The sequence below is a fragment of the Diuraphis noxia genome, unplaced genomic scaffold, assembly GCF_037042655.1.
Source record: "Diuraphis noxia isolate RWA-SAM2 unplaced genomic scaffold, SU_Dnox_SAM2 contig0005, whole genome shotgun sequence".
NCBI classification, from domain to species: Eukaryota; Metazoa; Arthropoda; class Insecta; order Hemiptera; family Aphididae; genus Diuraphis; species Diuraphis noxia.
Genome location: NW_028301715.1, coordinates 9,930,405 through 9,944,244, shown reverse-complemented (window position 1 = coordinate 9,944,244; position 13,840 = coordinate 9,930,405). Strand labels below are relative to the sequence as shown.

At 34.9% G+C, this 13,840-nt stretch overlaps 2 protein-coding genes across 3 annotated transcripts in view; one reads left to right on the top strand and one right to left on the bottom strand.

The window, feature by feature from the left end:
• Pbp49 (proximal sequence element A Pbp49) overlaps positions 1–13,840 on the top strand; it is a 58,068-nt gene that overhangs the window by 38,397 nt on the left and 5,831 nt on the right. The gene's annotated exons all lie outside the window — the stretch shown is intronic.
• On the bottom strand, positions 9,137–13,632 carry LOC107165006 (mpv17-like protein). Of its 2 annotated transcripts, XM_015513052.2 has the most exons (4): positions 12,901–13,630; positions 12,544–12,814; positions 10,745–10,876; positions 9,141–9,948 (listed from the first exon to the last, which is right to left on the bottom strand). In XM_015513052.2, exons 2-4 carry the CDS (start codon positions 12,793–12,795, stop codon positions 9,778–9,780), a joined length of 555 nt encoding a protein of 184 aa, XP_015368538.2. In that variant the 5' UTR covers positions 12,796–12,814; positions 12,901–13,630; the 3' UTR covers positions 9,141–9,777. The 2 variants fall into 2 exon arrangements, with proteins under 2 accessions (XP_089085704.1, XP_015368538.2); XM_089229578.1 differs by having other exon boundaries at positions 9,137–9,948; positions 12,544–13,632.

Genomic DNA, 13,840 nt, shown 5'->3' with positions numbered 1-13,840 from the left:
CTCTGAATCGTTATAAGTTACTTTTCTCGTGACGACGACGAAGTCGGACTGCCAACATAATTTATCTCGACGGACACATCATATTATAACGAATAACTCTAAATCGTTATAGGTTACTTTTCTCATTACGACAACGACGTCAGACCGCCAACATAATTTATCTCGATGCGCACGCCATTCTATTGTGTGTTGCTCTTAATCGTTATAAGTTACTTTTCTCGTGACGACGACGACGTCGGACCGCCAACATAATTTATCTCGATGCGCACGCCATTCTATTGTGGGTTGCTCTTAATCGTTATAAGTTACTTTTCTCGTGACGACGACGACGTCGGACCGCCAACATAATTTATCTCAACGCGCTCGTCGTTCTGTTGTGGGTTACTCTTAATCGTTATAAGTTACTTTTCTCGTGACGACGACGAAGTCGGACTGCCAACATAATTTATCTCGACGCACACGCCGTTCTATGGTGGGTTACTCTTAATCGTTATAAGTTACTTTTCTCGTGACAACGACGACGTCAGACCGCCAACATAATTTATCTCGACGCACACGCCGTTCTATGGTGGGTTACTCTTAATCGTTATAAGTTACTTTTCTCGTGACAACGACGACGTCAGACCGCCAACATAATTAAACTCGGCAGGCACATCATATTATTACGAATAACTCTTAATCGTTATAAGTTACTTTTGTCGTGACGACGACGAAGTCTGACTGCCAACATAATTAAACTCGGCGGGCACATCATATAATAACGAATAACTCTAAATCGTTATAGGTTACTTTTCTAGTGACGACGTGCGACGCCGACGTCGGACCGCCAACATAATTTATCTCGTCGCACAGGCCGTACTATTGTGGGTTACTTGAAATTGTTATAAGTTACTTTTCTTGTGACGATGACGTCGTCGGACCGCCAACTTAATTAAACTCGGCGGGCAAATCATAATATAACGATTAACTCTAAATCGTTATAAGTTACTTTTCTCGTGATGACAACGACGTCAGACTGCCGATATAATGAAACTCGGCGGGCATATCATATTAAAACGATTAACTGTAAATCGTTATAAGTTACTTTTATCGTGATGACGATGACGTCAGACTGCCAACATAATTTATCTCAACGCGCTCGTCGTTCTGTTGTGTGTTACTCTTAATCGTTATAAGTTACTTTTCTCGTGACGACGACGAAGTCGGACTGCCAACATAATTTATCTCGACGCACACGCCGTTCTATGGTGGGTTACTCTTAATCGTTATAAGTTACTTTTCCCGTGACGACGACGACGTCAGACTGCCAACATAATTAAACTCGGCAGGCACATCATATTATTACGAATAACTCTTAATCGTTATAAGTTACTTTTGTCGTGACGACGACGAAGTCGGACTGCCAACATAATTTATCTCGACGCACACGCCGTTCTATTGTGGGTTACTCTTAATCGTTATAAGTTACTTTTCTCATAATGACAATGACCTCAGACCGCCAACATAATTAAAGTCGGAGGGCATATCATATAATATCGAATAACTCTAAATCGTTATAAGTTACTTTTCTCGTGATGACAACGACGTCAGACTGCCGATATAATGAAACTCGGCGGGCATATCATATTATAACGATTAACTGTAAATCGCTATAAGTTACTTTTTTCGTGATGACGACGACGTCAGACTGCCAACATAATTAAACTCGGCGGGCACATCATATAATAACGAATAACTCTAAATCGTTATAGGTTACTTTTCTCATTACGACAACGACGTCAGACCGCCAACATAATTTATCTCAACGTGCTCGTCGTTCTGTTGTGGGTTACTCTTAATCGTTATAAGTTACTTTTCTCGTGACGACGACGAAGTCGGACTGCCAACATAATTTATCTCGACGCACACGCCGTTCTATGGTGGGTTACTCTTAATCGTTATAAGTTACTTTTCTCGTGACGACGACGACGTCTGACTGCCAACATAATTAAACTCGGCAGGCACATCATATTATTACGAATAACTCTTAATCGTTATAAGTTACTTTTGTCTGACGACGACTACGTCAGACTGCCAACATAATTTATCTCAACGCGCTCGCCGTTCTGTTGTGGGTTGCTCTTAATCGTTATAAGTTACTTTTCTCGTGAAGACGACGAAGTCGGACTGCCAACATAATTTATCTCGTCGCACACGCTATTCTATTGTGGGTTACTCTTAATCGTTATAAGTTACTTTTTTCGTGATGACGACGACGTCAGACTGCCGATATTATTAAACTCGGCGGGCATATCATATTAAAACGATTAACTGTAAATCGTTATGTTACTTTTTTCGTGATGACGACGATGTCAGACTGCCAACATAATTTATCTCAACGCGCACGCCGTTCTATTGTGGGTTACTCTTAATCGATATAAGTTACTTTTCTTGTAAAGATGAGGAAGTCAGACCACCAATATAAATTATCTCAACATGCACGACGTTCTATTGGGGTTACTCTTAACCGTTATAAGTTACTTTTATCGTGATGACAACGACGTCAGACTGCAAACATAATTAAACTCGGCGGGAACATCATATTATAATGATTAACTCTAAATCGTTATAGGTTACTTTTCTCGTCACGACAACGACGTCGTACCGCCAACATAAATTATCTCAACGTGCACGGCGTTCTATTTTGTGTTACTCTTAATCGTTATAAGTTACTTTTCTTGTGATGATAACGACGTCAGACCGCCAACATAATTAAACTCCGCGAGCAAATCATATTTTAACGAATAACTCTGAATCGTTATAAGTTACTTTTCTCGTGACGACGACGAAGTTGGACTGCCAACATAATTTATCTCGACGCACACGCCGTTCTATTGTGGGTTACTCTTAATCGTTATAAGTTACTTTTTTCGTGATGACGACGACGTCAGACTGCCAACATAATTAAACTCGGCGGACACATCATATTATAACGAATAACTCTAAATCGTTATAAGTTACTTTTCTCATAATGACAATGACCTCAGACCGCCAACATAATTAAAATCGGAGGGCATATCATATAATATCGTTACTACAACGACGTCGGACCGCCAACATAATTGATCTCAACGCGCACGCCGTTCTATTGTGGGTTACTCTTAATCGTTATAATTTACTTTTCTTGTGAAGATGAGGAAGTCGGACCACCAACATAAATTATCTCAACGTGCACGGCGTTCTATTTTGGGTTACTCTAGATCGTTATAAGTTACTTTTTTCGTGATGACGACGACGTCGGACCACAAAATTAATTAAACTCGGCGGGCAAATCGTATTATAACGAATAACTCTTAATCGTTATAATTTATTTTTCTAGTGACGACGTGCGACGCCGACGTCGGACCGCCAACATAATTTATCTCGTCGCACACGCCGTACTATTGTGGGTTACTTGAAATTGTTATAAGTTACTTTTCTTGTGACGATGACGTCGTCGGACCGCCAACTTAATTAAACTCGGCGGGCAAATCATAATATAACGATTAACTCTAAATCGTTATAAGTTACTTTTCTTTGACGACAACGACATCAGACCGCCAACATAATTAAACTCCACGGGCAAATCATATTTTAACGAATAACTCTAAATCGTTATAAGTTACTTTTCTCGTGATGACATCGACGTCAGGCTGCCAACATAATTAAACTCGGCGGGCATATCATATTATAACGATTAACTGTAAATCGTTATAAGTTACTTTTCTCGTGATGACGACGACGTCGGACTGCCAACATTATTAAACTCGGTGGGCACATCATATTATAAAGGATAACTCTAAATCGTTATAGGTTACTTTTCTCGTTACGACAACGACGTCGGACCGCCAACATAATTTATCTCGATGCGCACGCCATTCTATTTTGGGTTACTCTTAATCGGTATAAGTTACTTTTCTCGTGACGACGACGATGTCGGACCGCCAACTTAATTAAACTCGGCGTGCAAATCATAATAAAACGATTAACTCTAAATCGTTATAAGTTACTTTTTTTGTGACGACGACGAAGTCTGACTGCCAACATAATTAAACTCGGCGGGCACATCATATAATAACGAATAACTCTAAATCGTTATAGGTTACTTTTCTCATTACGACAACGACGTCAGACCGCCAACATAGTTTATCTCAACGTGCTCGTCGTTCTGTTGTGGGTTACTCTTAATCGTTATAAGTTACTTTTCTCGTGACGACGACGACGTCTGACTGCCAACATAATTAAACTCGGCAGGCACATCATATTATTACGAATAACTCTTAATCGTTATAAGTTACTTTTGTCTGACGACGACTACGTCAGACTGCCAACATAATTTATCTCAACGCGCTCGCCGTTCTGTTGTGGGTTGCTCTTAATCGTTATAAGTTACTTTTCTCGTGAAGACGACGAAGTCGGACTGCCAACATAATTTATCTCGTCGCACACGCTATTCTATTGTGGGTTACTCTTAATCGTTATAAGTTACTTTTTTCGTGATGACGACGACGTCAGACTGCCGATATTATTAAACTCGGCGGGCATATCATATTAAAACGATTAACTGTAAATCGTTATGTTACTTTTTTCGTGATGACGACGACGTCAGACTGCCAACATAATTTATCTCAACGCGCACGCCGTTCTATTGTGGGTTACTCTTAATCGTTATAATTTACTTTTCTTGTGAAGATGAGGAAGTCGGACCACCAACATAAATTATCTCAACGTGCACGGCGTTCTATTTTGGGTTACTCTTGATCGTTATAAGTTACTTTTTTCGTGATGACGACGACGTCGGACCACTAACTTAATTAAACTCGGCGGGCAAATCGTATTATAACGAATAACTCTTAATCGTTATAATTTATTTTTCTAGTGACGAAGTGGGACGCCGACGTCAGACCGCCAACATAATTAAACTCGGCGGACACATCATATTATAACGAATAACTCTAAATCGTTATAAGTTACTTTTCTCATAATGACAATGACCTCAGACCGCCAACATAATTAAAGTCGGAGGGCATATCATATAATATCGAATAACTCTAAATCGTTATAAGTTACTTTTCTTGTAACGACGACGTCGTCAGACCGCCAACATAATTAAACTCCGCGAGCAAATCATATTTTAACGAATAACTCTGAATCGTTATAAGTTACTTTTCTCGTGACGACGACGAAGTCGGACTGCCAACATAATTTATCTCGACGGACACATCATATTATAACGAATAACTCTAAATCGTTATAGGTTACTTTTCTCATTACGACAACGACGTCAGACCGCCAACATAATTTATCTCGATGCGCACGCCATTCTATTGTGGGTTGCTCTTAATCGTTATAAGTTACTTTTCTCGTGACGACGACGACGTCGGACCGCCAACATAATTTATCTCGATGCGCACGCCATTCTATTGTGGGTTGCTCTTAATCGTTATAAGTTACTTTTCTCGTGACGACGACGACGTCGGACCGCCAACATAATTTATCTCAACGCGCTCGTCGTTCTGTTGTGGGTTACTCTTAATCGTTATAAGTTACTTTTCTCGTGACGACGACGAAGTCGGACTGCCAACATAATTTATCTCGACGCACACGCCGTTCTATGGTGGGTTACTCTTAATCGTTATAAGTTACTTTTCTCGTGACAACGACGACGTCAGACCGCCAACATAATTTATCTCGATGCGCACGCCATTCTATTGTGGGTTGCTCTTAATCGTTATAAGTTACTTTTCTCGTGATGACAACGACGTCAGACTGCCGATATAATGAAACTCGGCGGGCATATCATATTAAAACGATTAACTGTAAATCGTTATAAGTTACTTTTTCGTGATGACGACGACGTCAGACTGCCAACATAATTTATCTCAACGCGCTCCCCGTTCTGTTGTGGGTTACTCTTAATCGTTATAAATTACTTTTCTCGTTACAACAACGACGTCGGACCGCCAACATAATTAAACTCCGCGAGCAAATCATATTTTAACGAATAACTCTGAATCGTTATAAGTTACTTTTCTCGTGACGACGACGAAGTCGGACTGCCAACATAATTTATCTCGACGGACACATCATATTATAACGAATAACTCTAAATCGTTATAGGTTACTTTTCTCATTACGACAACGACGTCAGACCGCCAACATAATTTATCTCGATGCCCACGCCATTCTATTGTGGGTTGCTCTTAATCGTTATAAGTTACTTTTCTCGTGACGACGACGACGTCGGACCGCCAACATAATTTATCTCAACGCGCTCGTCGTTCTGTTGTGGGTTACTCTTAATCGTTATAAGTTACTTTTGTCTGACGACGTCTACGTCAGACTGGCAACATAATTAAACTCGGCGGCCACATCATATTATATCAATTAACTCTAAATCGTTATAGGTTACTTTTCTCGTTACGACAACGACGTCGGACTGCCAACATAATTTATCTCGTAGCACACGCTATTCTATTGTGGGTTACTCTTAATCGTTATAAGTTACTTTTTTCGCTTTGACGACGACGTCCGACTGCCGATATAATTAAACTCGGCGGGCATATCATATTAAAACGATTAACTGTAAATCGTTATAAGTTACTTTTTTCGTGATGACGACGACGTCAGACTGCCAACATAATTTATCTCAACGCGCTCGTCGTTCTGTTGTGGGTTACTCTTAATCGTTATAAGTTTCTTTTCTCGTGACGACGACGAAGTCGGACTGCCAACATAATTTATCTCGACGCACACGCCGTTCTATGGTGGGTTACTCTTAATCGTAATAAGTTACTTTTCCCGTGACGACGACGACGTCAGACTGGCAACATAATTTATCTCGACGCGCGCGCCGTTCTATTGTGGGTTACTTTTAATCGTTATAAGTTTTCTTTTCTTGTGAAGATGAGGAAGTCAGACCACCAACACAAATTAACTCAACGTGCACGGCGTTCTATTTTGGGTTACTCTTAATCGTTATAAGTTACTTTTCTCGTGATGACAACGACGTCAGACTGCCGATATAATGAAACTCGGCGGGCATATCATATTAAAACGATTAACTGTAAATCGTTATAAGTTACTTTTTTCGTGATGACGACGACGTCAGACTGCCAACATAAATTATCTCAACGTGCACGGCGTTCTATTTTGTGTTACTCTTAATCGTTATAAGTTACTTTTCTTGTGATGACAACGACGTCAGACCAGCAACATAATTAAACTCCGCGAGCAAATCATATTTTAACGAATAACTCTGAATCGTTATAAGTTACTTTTCTCGTGACGACGACGAAGTCGGACTGCCAACATAATTTATCTCGACGCACACGCCGTTCTATTGTGGGTTACTCTTAATCGTTATAAGTTACTTTTCTCATAATGACAATGACCTCAGACCGCCAACATAATTAAAGTCGGAGGGCATATCATATAATATCGAATAACTCTAAATCGTTATAAGTTACTTTTCTCGTGATGACAACGACGTCAGACTGCCGATATAATTTATCTCAACGCGCTCCCCGTTCTGTTGTGGGTTACTCTTAATCGTTATAAATTACTTTTCTCGTTACAACAACGACGTCGGACCGCCAACATAATTTATCTCAACGCGCACGCCGTTCTATTGTGGGTTACTTTTAATCGTTAGAAGTTACTTTTCTCGTTACGACGACAACGTCGGACCGCCAACATAATTTTTCTCAACGCGCACGCCGTTTTATTGTGGGTTACTATTAATCGTTGTAAGTTAATAGAACAATTTGATAAGTAAACACTTATATCGGACCAAGATTTAACAATACTTTTATTTGTGATGTAACATATTATTATAGTCAATGGCGAACTCAGAGGGGGGGGGGGAGTGGTTAAAGTAGCGAGACATATGGATATTGTCTTATGATGATAAATCGACAAATATAATAATAATTAATTAATATACAGTGAAGTCTTAATAACGAAACTCGTCACAACGAAAAACTGTATATTACGTAAATAACATTAATTTAACTTATAATGGTTGGTTTGATTTAAAACGACCTAACCTATATAAAAAACGCAGTATTGTAAAATAAATACATTTATCGCACCTCTCAAGAATCTAAAAACATAATACTTGTTTTTTTTTATTAGAATTAGAATTAGAGCTTTGATAACGTGACCATTGGCTTAAATCTTTAATTGCTTCAACTAAATGTTATTATTTAATATATTATACATCATAAATAATATCTTTTTTTTATAATGGAATCTTAGTTGGGGCCCAGTGCATCATGAATGTGTTTGGGTATGTCCAATTTTTGTCGGCCCTCTTGTGTGTCTGCATTCTGTGATTAAATGATATTTTAATTGAAGTTAGATATCCACATGTTTTTGGTTTTTCATTATTCGAGAAGTGTGAAGTGTATGTGGCCTATTCTGAGGCGATTTAGTACCACTTTGTCTCTTCATCTGAGAAACATTAGGTTATTCCACTTATCTTTGTTATTTTAATTCCATTTCATTTGCTATTCGTCTATGATTAAGCTTATTTTTTTTTTTTTAATATTTGTTCTGAGTTTATATCCCAGATATTTTGTTGATGTGGATTATTTGCTTTATCCTGGGCGAGTAAATTTTTATTCTTTTATTACCAGTCAATCTGCAGTGTCAGGGTATAAATGAGACAATTATTGTGGAATTTAATTGTTAAGTTGATTATTTTACTAGCAATAACATCAATTTATATAAATAAAAGGCTAAATATAGTACTAATGGAGTATGTTGAAAATTATTTACTTTTTACTACCTATTTAGGTTGGCACTTATTACATTGGATACGGCTTTATATACGGCGAGTACCTTAGCTGTGTAGTTAGTGTGTAATACTTCGATTAATTATAAACATTTTACCATTAAAATAAAATAAATTACAATAATATTTGTATTTATTATCTGTTATTGTCGAGTACAATTTATTTATATATAATGGAATGATACAATTATTTAGGTAAACAAGATGTACTATACCAATACCATAAAAATAGTTACTGGAAAACATAAAAAATTATAAATAATACATAATACATACAAATAATAATACAATATGTAAAATTCAAATTAAAAAAATTCCACTTTTAATCTATGTTTCAATTAGTACAATAATGGTAACATAAAAAATTAAGAACATTTTTAATATAAGATCAATTATGAATATTTCAAAAATTAAAATGTCAGTCCATTTATAGTAAATTGAAAGCCTTTATCAGACTTAATAATATAACATTCAATAAATAATTGCATTTATATAAATTATTTAACTAAACAACAATTCTTTTGACTAGTGTTGGCAAATAACAAAAATAGGAGTTTAAAAACATTTCAAATGTATTGCAACTTTTCAAAATACAAATTTCACAAGTTGTAATACAATGGTGTAATACAATATCAAATGGTGTATTTACAATATTTTTTTTGATAGGTAAAGTCGAGGTAAAGAAATATTACTTATAATGAAATGGATCATGTTGACTGAAATTATTATCAACAATTTAAAAATACTTATGTATAAGGTGTTTTTGATTCTTTAGGATTGATGTAATCCTCTCTACCCTGTAAATGCACCATTGATCAAAGTTCAAACATAAATTATATTTTAATAGATAAAATATTTGGCAACAATAGTTTAAAGAACTAATAACAATAACAATCAATAATAACAAACAATGTCAAAAAAACTAATTTCAAAACAGTCAAATAAATGTAAAATGTTTGCTATCAATCAGTTGTTTTATCAGCAATCTGTATAGATTTATTCTTTTCATACTTTTTATAGGCTAAAAATGTGGTCCATATCAATCCAGCAAAACTGACAAATATCAAACGATTCTGTGCAGGAATAACACAATAATTTATTGTTTGTAATACTGGCCAAACCATTGCAGCTATCTAAATGAGAAAAAAAAATGTTAGTTAACTTCTATTATTTAGCATATAAAATAATTACCTATCTTGAAATGAAACTATTATAATACTAATTAATGATTTATAACATTAATTTATTAAACACTAAATAGTAATATTAATAATTAATACTGTGTAGGTATGCTGTTTACACAAACTGTTATTACAACAATTTATATTATATCCAATATGTTTCTTATTAAAAAATTTGAACAGTTCAATTCAAATCAAACACAAAAACTAGTTGAATAATTCATAAAGGAAAAAACAGTAAAAACAAAAATATTGGATGAAATATAAATGTTTAGACTATTTTCAAGAATTTATAATAGGATATCAAACTTGCATGTGTTTTTTCTGTCTAACAAACATATCAAGCATAACAGATTTGTAATAACTAGAATCAATTCTGTGCTGTTAGATTAATATTTGATAAAATAATCAATTTAAAGGTAAGAATAATATTTATAGTACTTAAAGGCTTTTATTAAAGTTTTAATTTTAAAGTATTATAGTTATATATATATTATATTATATACATTTCATAAATTGAAATAACAATAAAAGATTACGAGATGCCATAGATATTATTCTTGCTTTTAAAATTAATAAGAAAAAATTTAACTCCAATATTAAAGCTAACAACAGACAATATTGGTTCTCCTAAACGCAAATTTGCTATTTTGTGTACCTATTGTATGTTTGTTAAGTAGAAATAAAATATGAGTTTTGTGTCCTCTTAATATTTATTTGAATTCATTATAAAAAATATATAATATACCTTCCAGGTAGAAACAAATTTTTCTTTAACTTCTATTTTTGCATCTTCTATTGTACCTCCGTCCAAAAGTGTCATAAAGAAAAAAAAACTAGCCATTGCAAATGGACCATATGAAAATTGTTCAACAACTGCCTGTAAAATTAAAAAAACAATTAAATCATAATGAAACAAACAAACTAATAGCATTATAAAAAGAGTTGAACTTATTGTTACCTTCACTACAAATTAAAATTATTCCCAATTCAAAATAATTTATAATTAATTAAGCTCAGTAATCTACATAATTCAGTTATTAATTTGTAAAGAGAATAAAGGTAAATTAAGTAGCAAATATTCTAAAATTAAACAAAGTAATAACTTAATCAAGTTAAGATTTATTATTGGTAGCATTAATCAAATGGTTTTTTATTCAATTTAATAGCTTTTAGCAACAATAATTGACAACTAATCAATAAACTAGTTTTTGACACCTAACAAAATATAGAATATGTATTATAATTTATCTGCAACTGCAATAACAATGTGTAATGTGTATGCTGACTAAACGTATAAAACAATAAAAGTAGGTATGATATGTATAATATACATATTATAATAAAGTATAAAGCTAACTTTTAATTTTTTTGTTAGAAATTAAAATATTATACCTCACAAATACCAAAAATAGAGATAATAATTCTATGGAATTTAATCTTATTTATTGTTTGTACTTCTTTTGATGATAAAAACCACTGGTCACCTATTATATTGACTGTTATATTGAAGTAATCCTATCTTGGTGGTTCATTATGTATAAAAAAAAGTTTTATAAGGCTTCTCTTGAACACATTTTTTTAAAGTATTAATTACCAAATTATTATATCATAATATGATGTAATTAATAAGATTATAAAAAAATATATATCTTACATAAGTGTATTATTCTAGAGTTGTGGTACCTACTTACACCTAAACAAGATTTTTGAAAATTTCTAATTAGTGGATATATGTTTTAGGTACAGAACTATACTACCTACCAATAATATGAATATAATCATACCAATTCAATCATTTTTTTCTCGTAATGATATAAAATATGTACCCGTAATTTTTAGTTGATCGTATTTTTTATTATATTATACAGTTTAAAATATTTTTAAAATAAAATAAAACTATAAGAATCCAATAACATTGCTAAAATAATATTAAAAGTTTTTAATTCAAATCTAATTGAAAACTCTAAAAATTGAATTACCTATTACATAATTACCTTGATAATCGCCATAGGTAAACAATAAAAATATATAATTTTTATGAACTTATATCATAAATAAAGATACTAATTAGATTTAATTTAGTTTTCTGAATAAATTTTAGTAAACCATTGTTATGCACAATTTTAGGATACCTGTCTATTTAGAAATGAAATTGATAAAATTGTATGATTTAATAACTTAATTACCTTTAATTCATGAAAATTTTATGTAATTAAAATGAGTGATGATTATTTAATAATTCATAATATAATACACTTGCATATACTTCCATTTTATTTAATTTTATAAAAGGCAGTAACAGGGACTTAGTAACCCAACTATTAATTGTATGACTATTTGTATGATGACATTCTTTGGATTTGGAAATAAATTGATATGTGTTTTATCGTGTTGTTTTTTTAATTAAAATATTACGTTAAATCTTAATATAGGTAATATTTAAATGGACCTACAGTTAAGACAATTATGTTAATACAAGCTAACCTTATCTATTACGTTTATTACTTGTTATTGTTAATAACTATTAAACGCAGAAATACTGACCTTTGTTATATGACTAGTAATTGTCATCGAAGGCCAAACATAACCGGCAAATCTCATCCACGCATACAAAGTGGGTGCTACGTAGAGTCCACCGTACATGCTAAACTTTGCCGCTCGTTGCAAATCAATGTTTTTGGTGGCTGACGGCTCTAGTGACTGTTGTATCAAGCTGCTCAACGGCCAGGTGACCGAGTATATGACCACACCGCGCACAAGTCCATGATTGCTGGCTTTAATTATTTTCGACCACATATTACCTAGAGACTCGTCACTAAACACCGCAAAATCAATTGAAATATCGTCAGTTAGCTTCAAATAATATTAGTTCTGGCTCAGCAAATATCTCTGCATACTCACGTCTTGCGAAAACCAAAAATAGATAGGTATAAGTATGTGAAATATTATAAATTCGTGTGTAGTGGAAAAACTTCAAAATTGACACTTGACGGTCATAAATAACGGTCTTCGCGGGTTACGCTGATCCGTACGGACCGTAAACAGTTGTATGTGTCAGAAAAATAAATCAATCGGCACTGGGCGCGATCGTAATTAAATAATAATTATAATTATTAATTATTAATCAACGCGCAACAGTACGATGACGAGGTGACCCGAAGAGATCGTCCACCAGCGAAAAATAGCGAATGGATCACGAACGGCGAATATAATATTAATGTATTATACACAGCGAATTGACGTTTTAGCAGTAATATTACAAACGGAAACTGGCGGCGGGCATTAGAGTGCGCGCCGGTGAATGCCAAATCGATAACCTATATTGTACCGGATCCGGACCCTACCGATGACGACGCGCCGCGCGAAACCCACAACTGCTGACTGGGCCGAGCGCTGAGCACTGTGGCGGTATGGTCTATGAGCAGTATGAGCATTGAGCAGTGACCGAGACTCCGAGTGTCGGATGAACGGCGGCCAACGGGCAATGGCCACTCGCCAGTCGCCACTGAACGCCCGCGGCTCGCAGGCCCCCGAACGACGTAACGGTCGTAGCCGGCCACCACTTAGTACTTACTCGACGACACTCACACCCGACGACACCCGTGGGTGATGAAAACCCGGCGGGTGACGAGCCGCTATCACACGACCGTTATGATACGAACCGACGAACCGTTCGTGATGACGTGATTACAAACTGATTTCATTCGTTCCGACTCGGTCGTGAATATTGGCCCATGATATTTTTATTTTTTTTAAATATCAATCACCTTATAAATAGTTATTACAAAATATTCTATAAACATTAAACAATTAGTTTGATCGTTGCAGGGCCGGATTAAGA